General features: G+C 39.9%; 2 protein-coding genes across 18 annotated transcripts in view; one reads left to right on the top strand and one right to left on the bottom strand.

Moving 5' to 3' along the window:
- Nucleotides 1-27,711, top strand: part of OGFOD1 (2-oxoglutarate and iron dependent oxygenase domain containing 1) — a 54,514-nt gene that overhangs the window by 19,459 nt on the left and 7,344 nt on the right. For 15 of the 16 annotated variants that reach the window (XR_016022080.1, XR_016022078.1, XR_016022079.1 and 12 more), the window contains one exon: nucleotides 20,055-20,232. The gene's annotated coding sequence lies outside the window, so the exon portion shown is untranslated. Of the gene's footprint in view, nucleotides 1-12,441; nucleotides 14,361-20,054; nucleotides 20,233-27,711 lie in introns of those variants that run through there. The other variant, XR_012490171.2, reaches the window with a different exon arrangement.
- BBS2 (Bardet-Biedl syndrome 2) lies at nucleotides 3,895-27,464 on the bottom strand. 2 transcript variants are annotated; one of them, XM_074314839.2, is made up of 17 exons: nucleotides 27,175-27,464; nucleotides 22,789-23,020; nucleotides 21,012-21,133; nucleotides 20,687-20,749; nucleotides 19,803-19,880; nucleotides 16,956-17,060; nucleotides 16,787-16,873; nucleotides 14,196-14,331; nucleotides 13,813-13,952; nucleotides 12,785-12,929; nucleotides 12,527-12,698; nucleotides 11,771-11,900; nucleotides 10,069-10,200; nucleotides 9,471-9,608; nucleotides 8,715-8,827; nucleotides 5,071-5,219; nucleotides 3,895-4,363 (listed from the first exon to the last, which is right to left on the bottom strand). In XM_074314839.2, exons 1-17 carry the CDS (start codon nucleotides 27,289-27,291, stop codon nucleotides 4,257-4,259), a joined length of 2,166 nt encoding a protein of 721 aa, XP_074170940.1. In that variant the 5' UTR covers nucleotides 27,292-27,464; the 3' UTR covers nucleotides 3,895-4,256. The 2 variants fall into 2 exon arrangements, with proteins under 2 accessions (XP_074170940.1, XP_019609496.2); XM_019753937.3 differs by having other exon boundaries at nucleotides 21,012-21,137; nucleotides 22,793-23,020.

Genomic DNA, 27,711 nt, shown 5'->3' with positions numbered 1-27,711 from the left:
AGAGTCGTGGCTCTAGGTGACATCTAAGGCCACCCAGCTTTGTCAGTTCTGCAGCGCTGGGCCTAAATCTTAGCACACTACACAGTGTTAAAATGTGTGCATTTGTTTCTCAACATGTTTATGGTCCATCAGCACAGCAGAATTTTCTCCACACTACAAAAAGGGATGTCAGGGTCCGAGGGGAGAGGATCCCTGAGAGCCAGACTCCGCTGTTGCTGGCAGTTACATCATCTGCAGCAGCACCTCCTGAACTGTGAGGGATGGCATGACTTGAGGTCACTTTCTGCACTAAGGATACCCAGCAATTGAAAAGCTACTTTTCCTCAAAGAGAATAGCTTTATATGCATTGCAGATTAGATAAACAATATGTGTTTGTTGTGAAGAATTAAAACATGTAAAATTATAAAGTAACGGTCACCTGGAATCCCACCATCTTGGGACAACCACTGTGGTGCTTTGTAACACATCAACTTGGCTAGACTGAACTACATGTCCCAGAATTTCCTTCCGTATGCTTCCAGTTAAGAGTGAGCTACAGATTCTTATGCAGAATTTGGAGGCCAAAATGAAGAGTAGCCATTTTATATCTCACTTACCTACTGGCTCACCTTGTTGGTGTCAGTCAGTCAGCAGCTGGGCCTGTTCCTGTGAATCTTCCTTCAGCTTCTCTGATCAAGGGTCTCAGTTTCTGCAGGATGCCCACACCATCAAGGTCAGACCCGACGCACGAACCGACGCAGATTTAGTATGCGCTCCAGCTCCTGCCTGTCGGTTCCAGCTTGTTCTTGTTCTTCCCAACTTTACATCCTTCCCAGCTGCCTGTCCTTTGGACTCCAAATTCCAGCCTCAGACCGAGTGCAGCCTTACGGACACTACTTGGCACTTCCTCTGGATTGTGTAAAATCAGATCCCATAACAAATCCCCTCCCTCTATATGTTGTCCATGGTAGAAATTAAGAAAATTTTCATAAAGTTATTTTGAGAGCATATTAGCATTTCTGTTAAGAGGAGGAAAAATAAAATGTTTAAGGAATAACCCTATAAATAATCTAACTTCAGTCCCTCATTTTAAAGATGTGTTAAATGAAACCTAGAAGAGAAAGAGGCTGTTAGGTTTTGAACCTGGCTTTTCTGCTGCTCACTGATTGCCTCCCAAACTCCACTCAATGTGGTGGTTTGTTTCCACAGAATACCAAAAAATATCAACGCTTGAGCTATCCCAGATCAGTATTTTTTCAACACAAAGTTTTATGGTTGCGGTAGCTCTTCAATCCATGATATAATTACCATTACTAAAACTGAGTGAGAAAACACAAACCCTGTTCAAAGGGTCCTATCATTGATAGAGTGACACCAGAGGCAGGCTCTCCAGCCTTCATGAACTGGCCATTCCTACAAAAACATGATTCCTTCTCTGACTGATGAAGAGTCAGTCCACATGGACAGTTCTGAGAACTACTTAGGAATTGTCCATGTGGCACCATCTGGGGAAAAGCCGATTTCTGTACCATACAAAGAAGAAGATAACTCAGGAGCTAGAGCATATAGTGTGGGCAGGGGCCAGATGGGAAAGAGGCAAAATGCAAAACACCAGGCTGCAATGGGTGTCATCTTGTACTTTCGTTTCAAAGTGAAATTGGAGATAATTTAGTTCTGTCACAGGACTCTGCACTGGCAGATTTTTAACTGCTAATTATAAAATTTGAAACTTTAATAATGTTGAAAATCATTCTTGTAAAGCACTTCTTGGATTGCATAATAGTTATAAAGTTCCTAGTACTTTGATTTCTGAAGCTACTGACAGGCTGACTGAGGACAGACAAGCCCATGGAGCACAGCAGATGCCTTTCTGTGCTGAAGGCATTCGCTCAGCACCATGGGAAGGATAAAGCTGATTAGAATGCAGACCCTGTGGTCACTTAATAGGAGATTAAGATTTATGTAAACACAGAAAGTAATGAGGGTTAAGGAATAGACATGGGCGAGGAAAGGTCTCCTAAGGAGAAAGCATTTCAGCTAAGCCTTGATGTATTTGGAAAGGCAGACACGGAAATAATAAAAACCATACTCTCTCTAAAATATTGAGTACCTGGTGGTGGTAACTTTTTAAAGGGGATGCTCAAAAAATGAGTAGAAAGCTTCTTTCCAGATATCAGAATCCTCAAGACCAATTTTCAAATGAAGGCTGAGTATTGTTCACTTAAAGCTTCAAAAAAATTCCGCAATGAAATAGAGCTTAAACTGTAGCTTCTAGAAGGCACTCAGATTCTATTAGGATAAAAAAATAGGACAAAATAGAGAAATAACTGATAACCAGTTCTTCTCATCCCTAAGCTGAACATGGTGACTTCTAACAGGAGAAAAAGAGGTAATTGAATGTTTTATGAACATTTTCATCTCATCCAGCCTTTCCAAGCTTGGGAAGTTCGGAATAGCAGAAAGAGCCATGACTACTTGCTTTCAAACCTCCACACCGCAACTTATAAGCTGTGGGATGCTGTCGAAAATATCCTGCTTCGATGAGCTCAGAAACACTAATGACAAGAGGATCAAATTAATGTGAAAATAACCTATTGGTAACCTATAAATCAGGAATACTTAAAAATAAATATCTTGCTGCAGGTCGACCCCTTCAAGCCTTGCGCACAGATAATTTTTAGGTGTCAGAGGAAGTTTTCTGGCTGAAAAACAACAGAATGGCCTTTGATGAGATTATTCTGTTAAATGAAAAGTGCCATACAATTTAAAACCAACACCAACTAGGGATTTTAATCGCAAAAGGTATAGGTTAGACTATGGGTAACGGAAAGGACTCAACAGTGGGACTCGAGTTTTGCCAGAAGCTCTGTGATAACACGTAATGAATCCCTGCACTTCTGTTCCCTCACCTTTGAGGCAGATACAAGATTGATGACTTCGGGGATTACTGAAAGTAACAGTATATGTGGATGTCTTTTGAGCTATAGGTTGAAAATGCAAAACAGACATTACAGGGCGTAATCTCATTAAAACTAGGACTCCATAAAGCTCACATTTCATAAATAGAAGAGATAATCCTAAATGGCCAAATGGAGGAAACGAGCGAAATTAATTTATAATACCTCACCGGCAAGGCCCCTTCCCTTCATCTTCACATGACTACTATTGAGATGTGAAAACTGACTAATGTTTTAGTCATTAAACCAGTCCTGCAGTATACCTTAATGCAAAATTTTAACTCTTAAGGGGAAGGAGTTGCTAGCTACTGACACAAACCCCAGCTTTCTCTTCCTTGTAGGCACACAGATAACATTTCCTGGTCTCTGTGCAATAAGATGTGGCCATGTTAGCTACTGGAATGTGAGTGGAAATGACAGTGACATTTCCAGACTATAGCCTTTAAAAGCTTTTCCTTTTCTGCTGGCTTCGATATAAATAACTGCAAGGACTTAGGGCAGCCCTTCTCAAATAGGGTTCCAAGGGGAGAATTAAGCCCAATGCCATCATGTCTTCATTGTATGCAACGAATGTGAAAATAGTCACCCAGATCATTTTCCTGAGGCTTATTTCTCTAGAGAATTCAGGTGGAGAAAGGCTGCCCTAGAGGATAACACAGCTACATGACTAAAGGAATCTGGGTCCCTGAATAACTATAGAGAAATCCTTACATAAATGAGAAATAAGTGGGTCATTAGGAATTTGAGGTCTATTTGTTTCAGCAGTTAACATTACTCCAACTAACAGATCACACTGAACTGACTCTCCTGTAGTACAAATTTGTTTACACAGACTTGTTTACACACTGATCAAAAAGAAGGCACACTAATACCCACTATTTTTTCTCTATGTAATACACATACGGTTTATGCAATTCTGTAATGGTGGTGATTTTAAAATCAGTCAGTACAAAGTGCAACACCTTTAAATTTTAATGAAAAGGCAGATAACCCATTTTAAAATTACAAATTCAATTATAAAAAAAAGATATATCTATACACCAACTTTACATACATACAGAAAAACTGGACTTTGAGGCCCTAGCGTTTCTAAAGTATTCACCTTCCTCCATACAAACCTAGTTTTATTTGGCAACTGTACTATGGATTTCAAAAATAGAAAGTGAATAACCTTTTCAGAAGCAATGCTTTGTCTTTCATTTGTACAGTTCACCAAGGTGGTTTTCATTCTTAGCACCTTGGGTTCACCAGGCTGTGATCCAAAGCAAATTTTTAGGGAAAACACTTTCTAGGAACTTCATTACCTATTCCTTCCTCGCCTATGAAGAAGCTGTCCCCACCCGCATGATTCTGAACAGCATGTTGGTGTTGTTGCTTCGAATCGCATCCCGACAAGCAGTAATCACCTGGTTCTTCGGTTTTCCAACTGTATGAGAAGAAACATCAAATCAGTACAATCCAGAAGATTATTAAGAGTGAAATTACAAGTGAGAGGCCAGCTTTAAAACAGCATCAAACTAGAATAGGAAGGAGTTACAGGCAGTGCAAATTCAACTAACGTATCTTACCACTCCCTAAAAAGATACCTTTGTGAGGGAATTTATCATAAACCAAAACTAGAATCCATCTCAAACACAGAAACCAAAAGTCAGTGTTAACACAAAAGGATCAAAGCTCATATTCACCTACCAAAGATTATTTCTAAAAGGAGGTAAAAAGCACTGACCCAAAACAGCAGATTTTAGGTATAAATCTCTGGCCATATTTCTGCTTCCTTTGGTTTACTCTCATTTTTTTTCTAAATTTTATTTTAAGTTGGACATTTAATTCATTAATTTTCAGTCTCTTTTTTTCTAATAGGGGTATGTAAGCCTTTCCTCTTGGGCATATGCCACGAGGTTTTTCTTTAGAGGATGCAGCACAATCTAAGAAAAGTTGCTAAAAGCTTTCTTTCTCTTTGAAAACTGGAGACTAACTAAAGCCAAATAACAGGCTGACTGAAACTCAAGTGACTGGTGCCAACTTGAGTATTAAAAGTATCTTTATAGATACAGGCCCCAATATGAATTTTTGAAGCTACCAGAATCTTCAGTGGTTCTCACCCCAAAATCTCAGTGCTATGAAAGGACTCACCACGCAGCCGACCTGCTCTTTGAATTGCTTGATTTACTGCTTTGAGGTTTCCCAATAGCTCTGTGTGATTGTTACAGCGAATTTTATATCCATTTATCAAATCTTTATTAAGGTCGTAGAGTTCCATATAGCGATTCTTCATTGTTTTCCTGTATAAATCAATAAAAATGTAACATCACTACCTCAATATGGCAGGTTTAAGTGAAAAAACTTGCAAATGTCTTAGATATATAAAGAAGGCACCGAATTTTTAGCTGTATTGTCAGTAAAACAGGGTAACTGCTAAAGTTTGCTTTGAAAACATTGAGAAGTCTATCAAAATATTCTATTACTATTTCATCCAAATAGGTGGAAGACAAGTGGTCTTCCTTGGTTATTGGTGCATGGTTTGTGTAATTTAAGAGCCAAGGATTATCCAGTGCCCACTGTGCTGGGGCGGGGGGTGGCGGGGAGGGTTGGTAGAGAAAAGTGAGCCAAGATGATAGACTGTCTTCCAAGTTTCAGATTAATACTCATTAGACAAAATGCACCAATTCTTAATAAAATATTTTTAGACAATTAACAGATTCAGCTTCATAAGCTTAAAACTACAATGAGATATTATTACACAACAATTAAAATGACTAAAATAAAATAAACTGGTAATACCAAATGCTGGCAAGGACGTGGAGCAACTGGAACTCTCGTGCACTGCTGATGGGAATGCAAAGTGGAACAGCTACTTTGGAAAATGACTGGGCAGTTTCTTACAAAGTAAAACATACACTTATTATACAACCTAGCAATCCCATTACAAGTTATTTACCCAGAAGAAATGAAAACACGTCTGCAAAAATCCTGTATGCAATGTTTATAGCAACTTCATTCACAATCATCAAAGTCTGGAAACAATCCATATGTCATTTGGTGAATGGTTAAACCAAGTATGGTTTATCTATACAATGAAATACTATTCTGCAATAAAAAGGAACAAACTACTGATATATGCAACATGGATGAATTCCAAAGGCATTATGGTAACTGAAAAAAACCAGACTCCAAAGGCTATACAATGTATGATTCCACTTATGTGACATTTTGCAAAAGGAAAAATTGTAAGGAGGGAAATCAGTTCAGTGGTTGCCAGGGACTGGACGGCAGGAGGGGTACCCATGCAGAGAGGTGCTAAGATGATGGAATACTCTGTGTCTTAACTTGGCTGTGGTAGCAACAACACAACTGTATAAGTTTCTCCAAATTTATTGAAATGTAAACCTAACAAGGGCTAATTTACTGCATGACTTTAGAAAATAACAGCAAATATATACACGACAGTCTCTAAATAGAAAATATCAGGATGAAAGGAATTTAGAGGTTGGTGGTCACTTTCCTCCAGTTTAGCACAGTTAAATACCTAAAGTCAGCAATAGCTCTTTGACTTAAAAAACTAATAAATAAATAAAGCCAGAGAGAAAGGAAAAAAAGGAGCCCTAGAGATAAAGTTGGCCAGAAAAAGCAAATATATACCTTGGAGAAAACTGGAAGCAAATGAATTGGAAAGTTAAGAGGTAAAATTATTTCAATTACAAATGATACATCTGGAATAACTATAAACTATAAGAGTTTAATAAAATAGATTATAAAAATCAACATATAAAAATTGTGTTCAACAAACGAAAAAGAAGATATAATGTGGAAGATCCTATTTATAATTGCAAAAAGAAAATATCTAACTTTAAACTTAATAAGAAATGTCCAATACGTACATGAAGAAAACCACAAAACACTCCTGAAAGACATAAAACATGACTTGAACAAATTTAAAGAGCTACCATGTTCTTAGCTAGTAAGACTGAATGAACATTATTGTAACGATGTTAGTTCTTCCTAAGTTAATAAATGTAACATGATCCCAATAAAAATATCTTTTTTTGCGGAGCTAAAAAAAATGTATAATAAAATTCACTGGAAAGAACAAACAAGCACAAGTAGCCAGGAAAACATGAAAGCGAAGAGCGACAGATTAGGGGAGGGGCACCTAGCCAGATCAGGTACTAAAACATACAAAGCACCTAAGAAGAATCGTACTGTCAGATGAAGAGACAAGACTGACCAATAGAACAGTATAGAAAATCCAGAAATAGATTCACTGCATGTGGAAATGAAAAGGCAGCATCTCAAATCAGTGGGAAAACAGACCTTAAAGTAGTAGTATTAAATCTGTGATAATCATAGAAAAGGATAAAACTAAATGTATTACTTACACTGAACACCAGGATAAACTCTTAACTAGAACAGAGACTTAAATGTAAAACATGAAAACATACAAGAAAACATAAAAGAAAGCACAGGTGAATTACTCCATAACCTGAGAGTTAAGAAAACGATTCTAACTTTAACTTAAAATGTAGTAGTATTAAGAAAAAGACTGGTCAGTTTGACTACATAAAATTTTTAAGAAGCTTTTACATGACAAAACCAAAAATGGAACAAATTTTTAAAAAATCTAAGCAAAGGGCTCATACTATATATTTGTTAAAGGCCCGTTGTCTGAAATATTTGTGGCTGAAATTATATGATATCTGGAATTTGCTTCCAAATAATACAGCGCCTGGAATAGAAAGAAGGTGAATGTAGAGATGAAAACACCAGCCGTTAGTTGACTATTGAAGCTAGGTGGCTGCTCTATAGGAAATCACTATACTATTTAATCGACTTTTGTATGTGTTTGAAATTTTCAACAAGTATTTTAAAAATCTTTTACTTCTGGACAACAGCATTTTAATTATTTGCCAATAATTTGGTCCTTTCAGGAAAAAACACAAGCAGCACCTTGGGCAAACTCTTACCTCTAATATATACACATAAACTTCATCTATCTGGTCAGCTATTTTAGTGAATCCACCTCAGTACATTTTATTGCCAAGATAAATTCTGCATCTAAACAAGCAAGAAGCGAGACCTGCACATACTTGTTTTCACCTTTTTATTATGTAAAACACATTCAGAAAAATTCAGCGCAAATGTTGGTTAACCAAGTCAAGAAAAAGGACAGTGCCAGCATCCCAGAAGCTTCCGAATGTGTCCTTTCTGAACATCCCTCCTCCCCAGGAGAAAATACTATCTTGTATGATAATCTCTTCCCTGCGCATCTGTATATTCTTATCATCTGTGTATGCTCTCCAAAGGATACAGTTGCGTCTATTACAAATGAATATAAATGGAAGCATTTTCTACGTATTCTTTTAAGTCTTCTTTCAATCTCCATTATGCTTATAAGATTTGTCCATGTTGTTACATGGCACTGAGATACATGCATTCTCATTGAGTGTGGTTCTCCACTGTACGGATATATCATGATTTATCCATTATACTGTTGATGCTAGCTTGGATTGTTTCCACTTTGCGATTTTTATGAACAATGCCTTTATGAACATTCTTGTACAAATATCCTGGTTCATATGTGCACGAATTTCTCTAGGTTATAAACCAGAAGACTTGCTGGATCATAGGGTATGCACATTTTCAACATTACTGATTATGCCAAGTTATTTTCCAAAGTCCTTGTGCCAATTTACACTCCTATCAGAAGCATCTGAGAGTCGCTATTCCACGTTGCTGACATTTTTAACCTTGTACCTGTCCTAGCCACAGTAAATACTCACATGTCCCTCATCAGACGAGCATCCTCAGCTCGGACCAGCAAACTCCGGATCAGATTAGAATTATCAGCCATGTCGGCACTGAGCTTCTGATGCATTGAATGGTACTCATCCACCTGGAGACCATGAACACTCAGGAATTAAAACGGCCTCCCTAACTAGACAGGTTGAGAAGACACTGTCTACCATAACCAAGGCCCCTTTCTTCCCCGTTTACTTGTACCATCTTAACTACCCATTATTTCATCTCCTCCTCAATGAAGTAACTGGTCTATGCTGCCTCTAACACGCAAGATGCCATTCCATGTGCATCCTTTCCATGTCTTAGTCTCAGTAGCCCTAGCAACACACATATTAACATTTTAGGGGTCTGGGGCGGGAATATTGTTATAACTTGGGACCAATCAAGATTGTTATTTTTCTTCTGAATTTGGGTTGTTGGAAAGCATTAAACCAAAGAGTAAATAGATACAACAGATAAGATGAAGAGTTAGCAAAGGAAACTGCGATATATTTTTTTAAAATATTCCCCTAAACCAAACATAGAAGGCAGGGTGGTCAAGAGCTAACCACTCACTTTTGTAAAAGAAATCCTTTAGTGAGCTCTCCAACACTAGTTCAATTTTGATTTTAAGAATTTGCAAAAATTATTTAAAACATGACTATCGCATAACACATGTACAGTTTCCTAACAGAAACCCTTCAAACATTATTAGACCTACCACATTCTCACAATTGCAGCCACTCAGGTGCCCTCACCTTAACTAACACCTTTCGTAATTCCTCAAAGTAGATGGGGAAATCCGCTTCTACCTGAAGGTCTTCAATAGCAAAAGACGATGCCATCGACTGGATGATATCTCCAGCCAAATCAATATCATCAGTATTTATAGTGATCTATCCAGAGAAAAAAGGACAAGTTTAGCATCCTCAGATATTAAAGACAAACTTAGTAGAAATTACCTGAACTTTCCCATAATCAACACATTTATTGAGCAGAATTTTATATGGGATGATGAAGATAGGCTTTAGCCCTCAAGGAAATTACAAACCACATTTGTTGTTTCTAGCAGTAAACTAGAAGAACAATCCTTTAGCCTTATAAACAGCCAAATCATTCAAACAATGAAATGTTTCTGTTCACCTTTGTATTCCTAACCCTTCCCAAATTAGGCTGAAGGGAAGGAGGCAGAAAACCACTGTTCTAGACTATACCCCAGTGTCTAATATGATTAACACTAACAGACTAAGTTGAAACGCATGGTTTTACGACCTTGAGATTGGTGTAACCCACCTCACTTTGCACTAAATGATAAACACTACATGAGAAATCTATGCCCATGATAGTAAACATTACCTCTCCACTAAGTTTTATTTTTATATACAGCTGGCCACCATTCCGTAAGGATGTGAAACACACTTGAAATGGAGCATTCTGAATGTTAGTGTCTTCTGGTAACAGAAAGTTCTGGTTGAGCCATATAACAACCTAAAAAATGAATAGGATGAAATGAACTTCCATTTTTAAAGTACAATCATTCTTTTTTTTTTTTTTTTTAAGATTCTATTGGGGAAGGGGAACAGGACTTTATTGGGGAACAGTGTGTATTTCCAGGACTTTATTGGGGAACAGTGTGTTTTTTCCAGGACCCATTAGCTCCAAGTCAAGTTGTTGTCCTTTCAATCTTAGTTGTGGAGGGTGCAGCTCAGCTCCAAGTCCAGTTGCTATTGTTCAATCTTAGTTGCAGGGGGTGCAGCCCACCATCCCTTGCGGGAGTCAAACCATCAACCTTATGGTTGAGAGCACACGCTCCAACGAACTGAACCATCTGGTCGCCCGGGAGCTCAGTGGCAGCTCATTGGTAGCTCAGCAGCAGCTTGTCTTCATTCTAGTTGCGGAGGGTGCAGCTAACTAGACCATGTGGGAATCGAACCAGCAACCCTGTTGCCCAGAGCTCATGCTCTAACTAACTGAGCCACCCATCCGCCCAATTGAGAGTTATCCCTCTTTCTCGTTTCACTGGTTGGTAAACAAAGAATTATACTTTACCGCCACCAAGAAAACACTAACCACACTCCCTTTTCCCTCCTCATACGTGTTCTTAAATAGCATTCATAATTGTGTCTGGCCCCACAGCCTGCATCATTTACTAGCATTTTCGACTTAGACAATCTTAAATGCAATGTAGAAACGTCTCAGGTATGATGCTGATTCTGTTTACACGATAGCTCTTCTATGGCTATATCATGGACAACGTAGTCTGCTTAAAGCTATTCCGGTCCATTCTTTAAAAACTTTTAAATGAACTATGTGTGCACGGACAGAGCTACGTCCACACAATAAGTAAACAGTAAGCTTTCATATTAATAATTGTACTTTACAATGGTTTGTAACACAGGTCCCACATCAGAACCCCCTGAGACCTCTTGGAAGGTCCCGCTTCCACAGGCTGGGCAGGGGCCTGAGAATCTACATGATTAAAAAGCCTCACTGAGAATTCTGAAGTCCAGCCATGGTTCAAGTCCACTGGTGTCAGCCCTTTAAACCTTCAAGGTGCTATCACATCAATTATGTAATTTCCAGGGGCCCCTGTGAGGTAAAAATAGCCTCACACGTAAGGAAATTGAGGCTCAAGTCTTGAGAGGCATTCCCCAAGATCACTAAGAATTCAATCAGTTAAGTTAATTAGTTAATTTAATTTGTTTAATTAGTATTTGAACCCAAAACTGTTCCCAGTGCCAAGGCCCACTCTCTTGAAACACTAGGTCAGGACAACCACAGTAAGATCATAACGAGAAATAGGGAATTAAAACTGGTAAGAATTCATCGGTAACTAAGGATTGCTCAAGTAAATAAGGTGTGCATTTTTTTAAAGTGAGAGGAGATATTTTAGCAATATTTTTGTTGCAGGCTATAAACCAACTCTAAGCAAATAATTCCATCATGTCATATGTACTGCTTACAAATAACTCATTTGTGTAATTCCTCCCTTCTAAGAAATAACATCCAAAGGATTCTAAAGTGCAAAAGTATTGAAAGAAAAAAGGCAAATGCTCACTCTCGGGGCCCGCTCTGCGATGACAAAGTTGACGTAGCTGAGTGGCTCGCTGGCAGAGTCCGGGCTGGTCAGCGCATACATGGAGAATCGGGGCAGCTGTCTTGTCAGTTCAAATACGTGGAACTGGGTGCTGTGGCCAAACAATGGAACAGAGACAATAGTTTCCCATGGAATGTTATTCCAAAGTGCAAGTCCCCCAAAAATAAAGTCACTACTGAGTCATCAGGTTGATATTTAAGGGTTTCATGATGAAAAAAAATCCCCCAAAACTTGTACCGTACTACAGTAATGGGGTTTGGGATTTAGAGAGAACATGAGTCTACATACACGCATACATGTGCCAAGGGTTTAAAACACCCTAAAAGGAATGTGAAAAGGCACATTCCACAAATCCAGTGGTTTTTCTTCACTAGCTGGGGTTATATATAATTCTAATATATATATCCCAGCCCTGTAGTCTTAGTGGTCACAACTAGAAGTTGGCAAATCATCAATTAATTTCTTGAACTTTTGTGATTATAAAATCATCAGACTAAAACCAGAAAATAACCATTTTAAACTTAAATACCTTTTTTTTTTTTTTTTTAAGATTTCAAGTTAGGGATATAAAAGGTTGTGGGAAACCTTGCCTGGGTGGGTAGAACCATTAAATGGCTCGTCTGGCCCCACAGAATCCCTGGCATAGTAGAAAACTCTACAAGTCTTGTCCTCCTCTGAGCGCTGCCTGGAAGTGACCTGTGACTCGCAAAGGCTCACCTGCTTCTGTAACCCACGAAGGTTTTCAAGTGCAGATCCACAGGCACATCTTTGGGAGGCGTGATGGGGATGCGGATGGAGCTGGAAAGGTTGTGAACGCTGGGGTGTACCACGTGGCTTTCACCCAGAAAAATGCCCTCGGCAAAAATCAGTACGGCTCGGATGATGGTGTCTGCAGGGAAGAGAGAACAAACAGTTCAAGAGCCACTCCCAGATGGCACAGGTACCTAGAAATGCCAGCTGAAAATCGCTTCTTACCATTCGACGTAGAAATGCAGAGTTCTGCGTGAGCAGCCCGCGTCTCGTTCCCCAGGTTGACTGAGAGGGCGGTGTGGAGCTTCGTGTTGGCTGGGATGACGCCCCGCTGCCCATCCGCCTCGCTGGGTGGACTGCTCAGCTCAGCCTGCAAAACAGTCCACCGGCTTCCAACTCATCCGTCACCAAAACAGCGACCAAATGTCCACGTTAAATAATACGGTTATTGTGCTTCAATAGACGCACTGGTCATGATGCTTTGGAATTCAGAGGACTCCCCTCCTGAGTGCCCCCTTGCTCCACCTGGCCTGTTCCCAAGCGAAAGTACCCTTGTCCCTTTCTGTGTGTAGGCTCCACTGTACCCCAGCATGCCTTTTACACTTTGTTATACTGTCCTACTAAAATAACAAAACTCACTTAGTATAGCAAATTCAAATACAGGTATGCATGACAGGACAAATTAAAATCCTACTCCCTAGCTCGTCCTCTGGCAGTTTGACACATACATGTACACACACACACACACACACACACACACACACGCACAGCTTCTGTAGCTGTCACTTTTTATGTTTTTGAAAAGATACAAGATAGTCCATACATATTGTTCCTCTTTTTTTTTTCACTTTAATACTACCACAGATATCCTTCCATGTCAGTCCAAGTATATATACCTCATTCTCCTGAGCTGCTTAACATTCCCCAGCATATACTCCCCTACTGCTGGTCAACATCTAAGTTGCTTCCAACTGTCCACTGCTACAAACAGAGCTACAGTCAATGTCCTGAACCACTCAGGCAAAGACTTCTGTAGTTCAGCTGCCTGGAAGTGGAGTTTCTAGATGAAAAGAACCATGCCCTCTCAAGTCTGACCCAGGCGAAAGGGCTGAGGAGATCTGCGCCTCTGCCAGCGGGTCGGAGGGAGCCAGCACGGCGGCAGATGCTGCCATTCTCATTCTTCTGTCACGTGCTAATCCTCCTGGTCTTCCTCAACTTCTCAGATTCCATTTCCCCTTCACAATAGGACCTACCTTGGCATTTTCTTCATAGTTATGGAGTTCCAGCAACAGATTCTGTTTTTTCTGACTCAGCTCTCGGATCAAATCCTGCTCTATGCTGGTGTCCATGAGGTTCCCTCTCGTCTCAGCCGTGCCTGGCAGGTAGCCCCGGACTGAACAGAAGGAAAAAACACTCACCACACTACGGAAATTCCCAGGGATAGCCAGGTCTACTTTTAAGTCATCGATTACCTGGTCTTACAAACAAACACCTAGGTTCTCATTTCCCCAACTCAGGTGAACTTACAGGGACAGGAGGCTATCAACACAAACACTGTATGATGGAATTTCCTGATGTTCTGACCCAACCAAATTGAAAATCTGACTTCTCAAGGATTTTTCCCGTCCCAATTTACTTTCCCCGTCCACTGAGCAGCAGATTAACTGGACGTGGCCATCCATCCGATAATCTCCCTCGACCACACCGGCAATTGCAGAAGAAAAGTTGTCTTTGAAGATGACCTCCCCAGTTCGGTCACTTCGAGCATCAACCTAAAAATAAAATAAGAACTTGAAAAGTCGCTTATGCTATAGTTTTTTTTAAAAAGACAGCATTTTTAAAGGTCATTTTGTTTTGCAGTTTTCAAGAGTACTCTGTGGAGCCCTGTGGCTTCTGAGGAGGCACCTATGACCACTGGGTCCTGGGGGGCCCAAAAGAGGCCTTCACCAGCTGTGGTTTCCTCTTCTTTTGAAATAAAAGTTGTCTTCCATATTGGCCTTTACATAATATTTCATTTGGAGATGGGCTAGCTGAGAGGCAGCGCACACAGTATATACAGCAGAGGGCAAAAGCCCTCCAGCTTTGCTGCTTACTATCCGTGGGCCCGTGGGCAGGTTTCTTAACCATTGTGTGTTTGGTCTGCTCATCGGGATCAGTGACAAGAACATGAGGACAGTGACTTTACCTACACCTCTTAGGGTTGGCGTGAGGCCTGAAGGACTCATGTGAAGCACTTAGAAAGGGCCAGGCACACAGAGGTATACGAGAAATGTTAGCTGTCTATACAAATTTTACCTTTATTATGTATACATGTATACAATTATGTCTAAAGTTTGAAAAACGCCAAACTAGCCCAACCCTCCACCATATATACAACCTTTTATAATAACCATGTTCAAGAGTACTTCTTCCACATCAAAACTACCGCGATGCCTTAGAGAGTCCTCCTATCCCCTTTGATCTCCTCTTCCCAAGAGAGGCAAAGAATTAACAGGCTCATCAGAAACAAATGCATCCCAAAAACGACGGTGAAGGATAACCATTTCAACTGATGATTTTGTTATAAGTGAGAACACATATTAATATAATCAATAAAAGGCTAGCTATAGAAAATCTCGTGGAGCGATCACCTCTATGCCCAATGCCACTCACTAGTTTTGTCTTTTCGTAAACATCCTCGTGGGTAAAACTTGGCGCTGAAGAAGTACTTTAGGTCATAGCCTATTACTAGCTCCTACCCCTTGACTGGAGAATATCATATTCATGTATCCATGCTATTCATAACAACATCACGGAAGCCTGAAAATTATGGATGTTAACGCCTGTGAAGTAACAAATGGCCTGTATTTTACCAAAAAAAACTCAACACTCAACACAACCCGCTAACTCAGACTGAACTAAACTCGCTTCTTTCTAGCTACTTAAAGGCTTTCAGGACTGTATTTCCATAATATTTAGCAAACGAGCATTAACTGCTAACTAAAAAGCAGGGCTACAGATTAATATTTCTGTGGATATTCTGCTTTTTTGCTTTATCCAACATGGAGATTTTGCCCTGGAAAAGAAGATGGCCCTCTAACTCAACAAATGACCTGCTAAAGACCAAGTTAATTGGCTGGTTGCCTTTAGTATTTTTTCATCTACATTCACGCGTTGTATTTGTACATTTTCCTTTTCTATGCTTTTTCTGTTAAGTTTAGATATCAGCAGTTTTTCTACTTATATAATGAACTGTGCAATTTTCTTATCTTTTTTGTGTTCAGGAACAGATTATATAATAGAAATTCCTTAACATTTTGAAAATGTTTAACTATAAAAAATATCCAGCCCCAGAGTTCTATTTGGAGGTAACTTGATAACTCTCAAGTCTAGTAATTTCTCATTCTTGAATCAATCTTAATAATTTATATTCCCCCAGAATAGAGTCCATTTTATGGATTTTCAAGTTTCTTAATAAACAACTACATAGTCTTCCTTTATAAATTTTTACCAAGACAAAACCAAGTGAAGAAGCAGGAACCTACATAACACCTTTTTAGAATCTGTTCTTCACACAATACCAAAGGAAGGTTACAAGGTACTGGCCAAAAGTAAAGAAAAATCAAAGAAGATAGAAATTAGCTGATCTCCAGGCAATGCAGCACTGACAGACATGAAAGCCAGGGCAAATGGTAGCCATGGAGATCTGGCAGCTACTTTGGCAGTTTCTAACAAGACAATCCTGACTTGCCAAAAGACTGTAGAAAATTTTGATTTAAAGTTTTAAAATTAGGAAAGAAAGCAAAAAAGATTTTATTTTGGAATTATGGGAAAATAGTATGATATGATTATTCCATTAATTCTAGGTTTGCAGTCAGTTTTAAGATTAGAAAAGAGCTATACAAAGAGTTCATTATCCGCTTATTAAAATTCCTTTTTTTACTGGTCCTTGCCTACGATCACCCTGACTTCATGGATTCTTATTCCTTCAAGGGAAAAATTTCGGAAGAATCTTCAAGAGATTACCCCCCAAATAGGGCCATAAGACCAAAAGGACACTCACTCACTCTCTAGTGTTCACAACTAGAGCAGGAAGAAATAAATGTGGGAAGATGATGAAGTTAAATGTGAAAGCACAGCCAAGGATGCAAGTTTGTATCCTCACGTTACTGTTCTCAATCACACAGCCAATATATCTCAGACCGTTATTACTTTGAATTATAGCTGAACTCTGCTATTTAGACTTACCTTCCCGTTGGACCAACCAGTTATCAGTTCACACACTCCATCAGAATTAAGGTCAAAAGCATGAATGCTCATGGCATGGTTTTTGGACTGAAAAGGAATTCCAATAATTAGTGCAGAAGTCTCTCAATATGTATAAAATCCCTGAATATCCAGTCTGAATCTTACTAACTTTAATTCTCCAGTATCGGGCTGTTTTGTCATAAACTCCAACTGTGCCATTGGAAAGGGCATAACCAAATCGACTACCATACATGGGGCAAAGAGAGGTGATTATCTGCAAAACAAAAAAATACATAAAAACACAACAACTTTTCATTAAGGCTCAAATTAATGTGAAGAATGGCTTTATAAAATTGCATGCCTTGCTACAAGTGTGTTAAAATTAAATTTAAATGCACTTTCAGTCCATTAGTGGGGAATGTATTCCTCTTCTCTGTGACCCATGTCATCTGTTTCAGAGGTGGATAATCAGAAATAAACTCACAAAGTTTGCTATTTTAGATCAAGACTACATGGCAAGTTTCAGCAAATAATTTAAAAAACAATAAAATTGAGGGATTAAGGAGGAAATAAACTGAATACACAAAATCTAGAGTACGTACAACAGATGTTATACACATTAACCCAAACTGTTTTAATGATTATTCTAATTTCCTTAACTTACAATATCCCACAGTCTAAATTTTAAAAAGACTTATAAAATCCATAGGTAAGTATCTTTTAGGTGTCTACTTTTCTTTCTATGACAATTTCTTTTTTTGCTAGAGATGAAAGACATTTTTCAGAAAAAAATATAATCCTTCCAAAAGTGAAAAGGCCAGCACACGCATCTGTGTATGTACGTAACAATACACAGAATGCATATATTATACAGAAATATTTACAGGACTGTTTGGGGATTTAACATCTCAAGAAGGTAAAATTTTAGATACTAAACAAAATTACCTTTTAAAGTTAAAACCAAAGCTTAATAATATCTATGATTCTGCGGATCTACTTTCTAATTCTGAGCCGAGTAAAAGAGATACTAAGAAATAAATTTTATATAGCGGAAAATCGTTATATAATTTCCTCTACGCCTACAGCTTTTCTACAAAACCACCCACATCACTTAACTCTGAATACAAAGTGCTGTGTAGGATTTCAGAATTCCTTAGTTCAAGGCATTCTTCTGGAAATACTTAGTACTGTTCAACCGCCAAATGAATTATGATTTTGCTGATCTGGGAAAAGATATTTGAGCTAGGGGCAAAATAAACTGAGAGGAAATGAACCCAAAATGAACAGTTTTATAAAGTCCACATATTCATAAATTTGGTCCTATATTTCCTAGGTCCCTTAGCCCTCCTTAGTTCACTAGGTTCATTCTTTTGTGGACTACAGGATCAACCGTCACCTCAAATCCCTAGTTCTAGTTTAAGCTCTCCCTGCTTTTTCTAAGATTTAGGAAAAAGGTGTTTCAAAGAATGCATTCCCCTCACATCTAGTATCGACAATAAACAGAAAAAAACAACCCTGAATGATTCCCACCAAATGGGAAAAGATTTACTATAAACTTGAATGAAAGGGAAATAATAATGCAGGACATAGCACCTACAGGCCAGTAAGTCTCAGGGTGGTGTTTCTGCAGGGGGAACGGGGAGGTAGCAAACCCCTCTAAGAGGCTACTGAAAGCTAAGGACCCTCTCTCCAGAAAAAACACATGTTTAGCGCATACACACAACAGAACCGGGTGTACAGACACACATCTTCAGGCTGTTGCTTTTGGCTCTCATCCTCCCCTTCATTTCTTCTCTGTCCACAACTACCACTTTACAAGTATAACTGAATATATAAATAGTAGGACTACGCAAAAATCTATGGCTCTTGCTATAAGATAAAGTAAATTAGTTAAACTCGTTGATAACACTTTGTATATCAATGTGTCAGGTTTGCCTTCTGGTCTCCTTTTGTAGTTAGGGGAACAGAAGCCTGACTTTCCTAGACAGCTTTTATAAGTGGCAAGAAGCAAGGACAAATGGTCAAGTGTGTATTTGAGGCAGTGTCCCCAAGCTTTTCTGATAGACTCCCAAACACTGTTTGACTAAATTATGCAAAACTCCACCACTCTAACCTCTAAGACGCCCTTCTGTTGTTCCTTTTTATCCTGTTTATTCACAGTGTTCAAATCCACTGCTCCTTCATCCTCTTCTCCTTCCTTAATTGAGACTATCCTAATTCTTTTCTCTGTTTCCATCTTGCTCAATCCTGGAAAACCAGCAGCTACCTGCTAAGAATGTCAAAACTACAAAGAATAAGGGCAACCTTAGGCACTGCTTTAAAAAATGCAGTTTAAAGTCTTCAAGAAACATATCAGGTTCAATTATATGAAGTAATTCTAATCACAAAGAAACTAGCAAGCTCTCTAACATCTAATTTTTAAGTTTACCTACAGAGAAATGTGCCTAAGAAGTACTTAATTTGGATGAAGAGAAAAAGTATAAAAACCTCATTTATGCACGTCATTCAATCCCATTTAATACACATGATGAGGAAGAGGAAGATAAAGCACAAAAATTCAAATCCTGACCATGCCACTTAATAGCCATGACCTTGTATGAGTAACTTAAGAAACATAACATCAGTTTCCTCATCTGTAAACTGGAAATTATAGTATTTCCTTCCTAAGAGGGTTTCTGTAGCGTTAAATGAGTTACTTCACGTAAAGCACTTAGAACAGTGCCTGGCATACATCAGGTGCTCAATAAATGGTTGCCACGGTGATGATGATGACAATGTATTAACTCGTTAAATGTCTTTGTGCTCAATAATATTCCCCTATTTAGTCAGTCTTTTCAAAATATATCTTCCACAAGATTTTAAATACTTCTTTCTCTGTAATGTACAGCTCTGTTTAATCCCCATAGTTTTCACCCTAAAACTAGATTGTGAGATGTCCCAGCACTCTCTTTAGATATTACACTTGACCGATCCAGCTTGCCCAAGGTTACCATAATTCTGAGGTGGCACTTCTTACCTCTGTTTCTGTCATTTCTGCCACAATCTCATCTTCTTTAAAAACTCGGATGTCAAAATCCTCAGATCCAACAAGAAGCTGAAAAGGAAAAGAAAATAAAACATCATGCATATTTAGTTCAGCAAATGCACACAGAAAAATTTCCATAAATAAAACAAAAAATTGCATAATGTTTTGTATGTTGCTACTACTACCCAAGAATTCCGGTCTCCCAATAATCCAATGCTCAGGAAGGTACCTTCTAATGCGCAGGTCAACAGATTCAGTCAATGGAGAAAAGCTGGCTGCTAGAGATTTTATCCTGCCACATGGGCTACACATCCTGCCAGACTGAAGCACCTGAAAATGCTTCCTGGTTCAGCCCCTTTCTGCCTGCAGATGGAAGCCCTGTTTCAAAAGCCAGAGCCCGGTATCCAGGGACAAGAGAGGGGTAAGTCACTGCCCAACACAGCACTTCCCTGGCTGCTCAAGAAGCTACTTTCTAGAGTAAGAATAACAATAATCTCAAAAGCTAAGAGCCAATCTCTAAAACGTTGACATTCCGGAAAAAGTTGGCCAAAATTGAAAACTACTTACTAGTATGGTTTCAAAGCATCAGAAGCAAGTTATAAGATCATGAATACGACTGTGGTCCCATCAACTGCTCTGCCCTTTCCCCGTCCTGTGTCTTTGAAACATCATGGCCTTGATTTTTGTATTAGACAAAGTGATTTATTGTTCAAAAGAGAGGAGAAAGACTAATGAGGCCAGTTAGCTCATCGTTTAGGCAACAGGGCCCCAAAATCAATCATGAGAAGCTAACACTTCCCTCAACACAAATACCACTGTCACAGGAGAATTTATTCAGCTGAACACACAAGAGAAGTGTCTCCTCCCCCATGTACCTCTTTCTTCCCATCACCATCAAAGTCACACAAGGCCAACGAATGAACATTATCTCCAGTAACCTGAAAATCAAACCAAATATCATGAATATACCATCTTTTTTCACTTAATTTGAATATATTAGCTACATGAAAGAGTAGATTATACAAACCACCAACAGGTGTTATTCAAATTGCATATCCTTTAACATGCAGAATTATAAACATGGTTCCATTTTGGTTTATCTTACTCATTATAGTCAGTGGTAAAACACAAACAAAACATAAAGAACGTTAAAAGTAAACATATTTAAGAATACGAAAGAGAACGTTTTGTTCTTCATACCGTCCAAAAGAGATCATTTCCTTCATGATCAAAACCCTGCAGAGCACAATTCCCACCAATAATTGCAAGAGGAGAGGAAATGTCTCCCAGTGTCCCCAACACAATTGTGTTGGCCCCATCTGCTACCTAAGAAGGAAAAAAAGATAAAATTTCAGATAACGGTGCACAGGTACACTGAAGGTAACACATGCTTATCTTCATACTCAAATTCCTGTCATCATTTGTGAGAAGCCACATGGTCACCTGAGAGGCAGTCCAGGGCTGTCCGCTGAGGACGGGCACTGGCGTATGTGTGCTTCTGCGCAGATGAGCAGAGGTCCTGCACACACGCAGGCCCTTGGCCTTATAGATGGACCTGCTACAATAAGCTGCTACAAAAGCTGAGGCTCTCTAGGACCACCAGGTTTACAGGCAAATTGTTAGAGAGTTAAGACTTAGGCCTTTAAAACACCCAAATTTTTCTCATCTATTGTTAACCATTTTAGATGGAAATCATTTTAAGACTTATTCCCAGTTCTCTTACTAGTAATCGTTTTCATTGTAAAGTTACTAAAAAGTGCACAGAATGATAAAACAAACAGCTATAGTCCTACCATCCAGAATCAATACATGTCCCAGACTTCTTGAGTAAAGTACAAAAGCATAATTTATTTTTGGAAGATTCAAGGACATCTTTGTAAACGCTAATTGTTTATTGTACAGAAAAACAATCTTTACTTACACAATCTTTAAATGGGAAAACTATTCTAAAAAAAAAAAGATTGGCTATAAAGAAATGACTTCATAAGAAATCAAAACTGCCAAATGGCCAATCAATCAAAAAATAAAGTTAAAAGGTAAATGGTAAACTGAGAAAAATAATTGCTATATATAAGACAGTTTTTAAATATTTTTTGTCAATAAGAGTTACTAAAAAGCAAATAAATAAGAAAAGGGTCAATTCCCCAAGCAAAAAAAATAAATAAATGGAAAATTCATTAGAGAAGAAATATAAATAGCCAACAAACATGAAAAATGTTCATTCTCACAATGTATCATTTTTCATCTTTCAGGTTAGCAAAGATGAAAAAGAATAATACTCTCTATTGTTGGCTAGGGTAGGATAACAGGCACTCTCGCATTCTGAGGGGACGGAGTCTCTCTAGAGAGCAATTTCACAATATCTATCACAATCTCATTTTAAAAAGGTTTTTAACTCAATTGTAAAGCTGAATCCCTGAGTTCATTAACTTTATGTGTCAACTTGACGAGGCCATGGTACCCAGATATTTAGTCAAACATTATTCTAGATGTTTCTGTGAAGATATTTTTTAGATAAAATTAACATTTAAATCAGGAGACTGAGTAAAGCAGACTGCCCTCTGCAATGTAGGTGGGCCTCATCCAGTCAGCTGAAAGCCTTAGTAGGAAAAAGACAGACCCCTGAGGAAGGAAGGATTCAGCTACCAGACTGCTTTAAGACTTGCGTTTCAACATTGACTCTTCCCTGGGTCTCTAGCCTGGTGGCTGACCCTGCAAATTTTGGACTTGCCAGCCTCCACAGTCGTGTGAACCAATTTTTAAAAATATATCCCTCCCTACCCCTCTCTCTATGTACAAGTGTATCCACATCCTAGTCATTCTGTTTCTCTGGAGAACCCTGACTAATATAGTCCTAAACTTAATACTAGTCTTGTACAAAAACAGGAAGCATATCTATGTGACCAAAGATTTCTTAGGACAAAAAAAAATGACCATTAATGGGTAATAGGAATTTTATGGTTATAAAGGGGTATACTTGCCTCTCTGTAGAACAAATCTGAATTATTGTAGACATCGTAAGCCAAAAGATTAGTCTGTGTCCCCACTAAAAGAGTATCATAGCCAAGTTGAGGGTTCAGTACTCCTGCAGTCAGGCAGCTGACTGCCTGATTAATGTTGAGAAGCGAAACGTCAGACTCCAGGGGGCTCTGGAAGACCCTGGATGCACTGAAATGCTGGCTCCGTGTATGAGGATTGTGAATAAAAACCTAAAACAAAAACAGTTCATTACATTCCCTTAACACCAAAATGTAAAATTAACATACATTTTTTTAAAAAAAGACTGCAGGATATTAACAGATATCAACATTAACAAGAAGTCACTTTAATAACCTGCAAAACTTGAAACACTCCCAACACAGTTCTGTGCGTGGCTAGCTTCCAGTCCCTATCAATGGTGGCAGTCCGGTGGTTCTCTTAAAGAACAAGGAAATGGACAAGGTCTAGTTGCCGCTTACCAGGGCAGCTTCCATGCTACCCACCAGCACGACGACATGAAAGCACTCTTACAAACCAGCCTTTTCCTGATCAACCTATAGGAAGCTGTTTCCAGCTACATGATTGCTACACACCAAAAAGATCACAGGAAATAGATTAATAAACACTTCCTTTAGTATCTTTCATCCAAGCACCTAATCAATTCACTTTCTAACTGTTAAAATAGTCTGGTAGTTATTAAATCTGTTTTACAAACTTAAACTGAGTCATACAAATCAAGCACCTTGAAAGCTTTCATATTTGTCTATAGTAGTAAGATAAATAACCCAAAGTTAATTAAGTTAGCAGTTTCAACTGTCATAAATATAATCACTTGAGTGTTTTCACAAGTCATTGAATTTCCTTGGGCTGCATCTGTAAAAACGAGGTTTGGACTAGAACATGCATTCTCAAAAGGGGCGGTATCACTCCCAAGAGGGGTAACTGGGTTTGGGGTGGGGGGATCTTAGATATTAGAATGGCCTGCTGCCCCTACAAAGGGCCACAGTACAAAAACAGACATACAGTGTATCTGTGGTATTAAAATTTCATTAGGGAAATTTTCATTTTCTTAAAGAAACTCCATGGTGGTGGGCAATATGAAAAAAGAAAAACACTGGACTAAGCCCTTTTCAGTTCTAAAATTCACTAATTTTAAATGAGTATTTCATCTCTTTGGTTTAAATCCAAACAGGATTAATTTCAAATGATTACCTAAACAGGTAGCCTATTCAACAAAAAAATTTTCAAAAGAATTGATTAGAAACATCTAGAAAGGTGTATAGCCACTGAAGACTTCATTCATGTTTCATTTGTGTAATACGTCACACATGCTTTTACAAACGTTACTGCGTGTGACCCTCACAAGAAGCCCTGGTTTGCAGATGAGGTCCGAGGGATTCAGGCCCTTTCCCAAGCTCTCCACCTGATAAGCGACAGGGCTGACATGAAGCCTGGTGTCTGGCTCCAGGTCTGAAGCTCTAGCCACATCTTACGTCCTTTTATAACAGGTGTGAATTGTTACGGATTCCTCTAGCAATTAGATAGGTTGAAAAAGAACAGGAGGGGAAATAACTTAGGGACTTCATGTTCACTGTAACTGGAATGGAAAGAATTTGGGGTTTGCTGCCAAGAGCAACAAGAGTCCCAAGAGTGTGACTTCTCCCTAGCTCCCCTCCTGCTGTTCTCCGCCACAGAAATCCGTGCCCAGGAGACTTCCCTGTCCCAAAGGCGAGGACAAAGCCAAGCTCAGTCACACAGTAAATGGATCACACTCCCAGTGTCTTCACCCAAAGGACTGGCTGAAGTTCCCACATTTGCTCTGGCTGACGGGGTGCTGCTGACAATATAAATGCAACTGGCCCCTCAGCTCCACGGTGAGAGGGAAAAATGTCCCCAGAGAAAAACACTGATGCCATCCTGCAAGAAACCCCTTTTAAAAGTGTCCTTGCTCAGGCTCAGAGACCAAATCCCAGCTCCACTTTCACTACGGAGTCCCACTTATAATGACAAAATCTGGAAACACAGGCACCAACAGTCAAGAAGGGCTTTAGCCTTACCTGGAATGTTTGTTTTTAAAGGAGAATATATTTGAATATTTCTCGAATCATAAAATATTACCAATTTTTTAAAAAGTCTCAGGATAAAAGATCAGGTCAGAACTTTTCAGGTTTAAAGTTCTGAACATAAAGTGTCCAATTACACAGGACACAGATCTCTCTCTCTCTCTCTCTCTCTCTCTCTCTCTCTCTCTCTCTCTCTCTCAGCCATCTTCAGAAACAGACCTAGAATCAAGTGTTCCTGCCTCCTACTCTAAGTCACATTCTAATAAAAGGGCTCCATAGAAACCTCTGGCTCATCGCCTTCCTGCTTCTACTCCTACACTCAGCTCCCTGAACCTCTCTTGCAGTACCTGCCGAAGTTATATATAAAACATAACCCAAATCCCATCACCTACTTGAATCAAAACCAAGGTCTTCACCGGGTCTAGAAGCCCTGTATGACCTGGCTCTTGACTACCTTAGCGCTTCCCTAACTCCATCCCCAGCAGCCGCCTTGTGTTCTTAGAACACACCAAGCATATTTCCACCTGAAGCCCTTTGCACTTGCTGATTCCTCTGCCAGGAAGGAACTCACCCCACATATCTGCAGGGCTTATTGCCTCCTGTCCTTCAAATCTCTGATCCATAGTTATCCACAGAGGCCTATCTGATCACCCTGCCTAAAACAGCACTCTCCACCATCCCCACCCCTTCCTCTTTTTGTTCTCTTATGGAGACACTGTGTGTGTATGTGTGTGCGTGCGTGTGTGTGTATGTATATACATTTTGCTCCATTAATTGTCTGGCTCCACCTCTCAGATAGAAGCTCCAAGAGGTGACACTTGATTGTCACATTCACCCTTGCACCTGCAGAGCTAAGAACAGAGCCCAATACATAGTAAGCCCTCAATAAATTAGGGGCTGAGCTAATATCAATGGGCCCTTTTCGGCCCATTTATTTAGCTGCTATGCACCTACAGCAGAACCAACATGAATCTCTTTTTGGCATTTGTCAGTGCCTCTCAACAACAACTAACATTATTATGTGCCAGGCCCTGTGCTAAGTGCTTTACTTCATTATACTATTTAATGAAAATGAATCGTTACTTTTTACTTACATAGCCCAAGGCACATCACATAACATACAACATAGGTGGATGCATCTTCAAAACTACAAATCGTATAAATGTTAGCTTATTAAATCCACACTGGGTCAGAGAACATGGACTCTAATCTCATTTCCACAACTTTCTAGTTGAGTGACCTCAAGTATTACTTTGAACCTCTCTGAACCACTATTCTAGTCAGTAAAGTGGAAGTAATAATAATAATAAAACAGCTAACAATCAGTGACCATTTCTTATATGCCAAGTGTTTTAAATGTATTAACTTATTTAGTCCTGGTAACAACCCTGTGTGGTAGATACTATTATTAAGCACCTTGCCCAAGTTCATGAAATCAGTAGGTACTGGAGCCAGGATCCAACACACCTGTACTATGCTGCTGCCCATGGCATTGTAGCAAGGATGCTGAGATAATGGAATAAGGCTTTGTACCTGTTAGAAGTTATTACACTGGCTGTCAGTGTATTCCATATATTTGGGGCGTGCCTCCATCAATACAGTGCCTTGATTTGCCTTATCTGTTGTCCTTCTGGACTATAAGCTTTCGGAAAGTAGGGATTTCAGCTTTATCTCTGAATCCCCAACATCTAGCACAGAGGTGTTCAGTAAAAGTCTGGTGACTGTTGAATAACCGTATCTTTCCCATCTCTGTGACTCCCACACCTTGCACAGCACCTGGCACATAGTAAGCACCTGACAGGTAGTTAGTGCATAAACTAAGGGAAAAGATGTGAATGTACGTGGATAAAGATCAAAAGTGCAATCAACCATTTAATTTAGGAGTCTCTGTATTCTTTCTTTCCGTCAAGTTGTTTGGCTTGAGGCAGTATGAGATCATGGAAGGAGTTCCAGAACGACAGGCAGAGAGGCCCTGTGCTGGAACCTGAGGTCTGCTGCGGTACTACTGCTACCCCTGACCAAGCCCCTTCCCTTCTGCGGGCTTCTCTTCCCTAAAATCCCTCTCTGCACAGGGACTCCAACATTGTCCACGTCTAGGTACCCGAAGACAAAGTTAACTACTCAGAGAAGCCCTTCATGTGAGACACCATTATTCACTATTCTGCGCAGGACTGAGAATTACAGGGAGGCTACCGACCGGTTGCCGGGCAACCCTGGCTGGGGGCGGGGTCGGAGAATTAGGGGCGGGATGGCAGGGTAGAGGCCCGCGGAGGAGGTGAGGACGCCAGGAGCCCAGGCGGCGTGCGAGTGGGAGCTGTTACCTTGCCCGCTTGGGTGGCGGCCGCCAGGCACGGGTGAGTCCCGTCGTAGCGCCCTACGGCCACCATGCGGGGGCTGATTTTGTGGCGCAGTTTCAGGGTGAACACGGGCAGCAACATGACGGCGGCGGCTCTGGGGAAGATCGCTCGCGGCCCGAGGCAGGAACAGCGGAACCAGCCTCACCTGCCGCAGTGAGGGGCGCATGGACCACACCAACTTGGCTCCACCTGCCTCCAGCCGGGAGCAAAACAGCGCGCGACCGAGATGCCCCCTCGCTGGCCGCTGCCTACTTCTGCGGCTGCGCAAACCCGCCCAGCTTCCTCTGATGCTGCGCGGTGGAGGCTCCCCCTTGGCCCAGACTGAAATTGGTTCCATCCCAGTGATGGAGTCGTGTGTTTTGTTGCTGTAGCTCATCCAGCTTATTTTTGACCCCACTAACGTGTGTGCAGTGGCTGTGTCTGAACCAGTGCACCCTCGGGGCTTCTAGCACGACAACTAAGCTGCCCCCTGCAAATTACGCACACACTGCTACCGCACTC

Source organism: Rhinolophus sinicus, chromosome 8 (genome assembly GCF_057876585.1).
Source record: "Rhinolophus sinicus isolate RSI-liver-muscle chromosome 8, RSI-T2T, whole genome shotgun sequence".
Lineage (NCBI taxonomy): Eukaryota > Metazoa > Chordata > Mammalia > Chiroptera > Rhinolophidae > Rhinolophus > Rhinolophus sinicus.
The sequence above is the reverse complement of the archived record's forward strand: the minus strand, read 5'-3'. Positions and strand labels throughout refer to the sequence as shown.

Coding starts and splice junctions, on each gene's coding strand:
- BBS2 (XM_074314839.2), bottom strand. CDS start 27,291: ATGTTGCTGCCCGTGTTCACCCTGAAACTGCGCCACAAAATCAGCCCC. Junction 19,881..20,686: donor ATGGTGATGGGAAGAAAGAG/GTACATGGGGGA, acceptor TTTCCTTTTCAG/CTTCTTGTTGGATCTGAGGA. Junction 16,874..16,955: donor CCCGATACTGGAGAATTAAA/GTTAGTAAGATT, acceptor ATTCCTTTTCAG/TCCAAAAACCATGCCATGAG.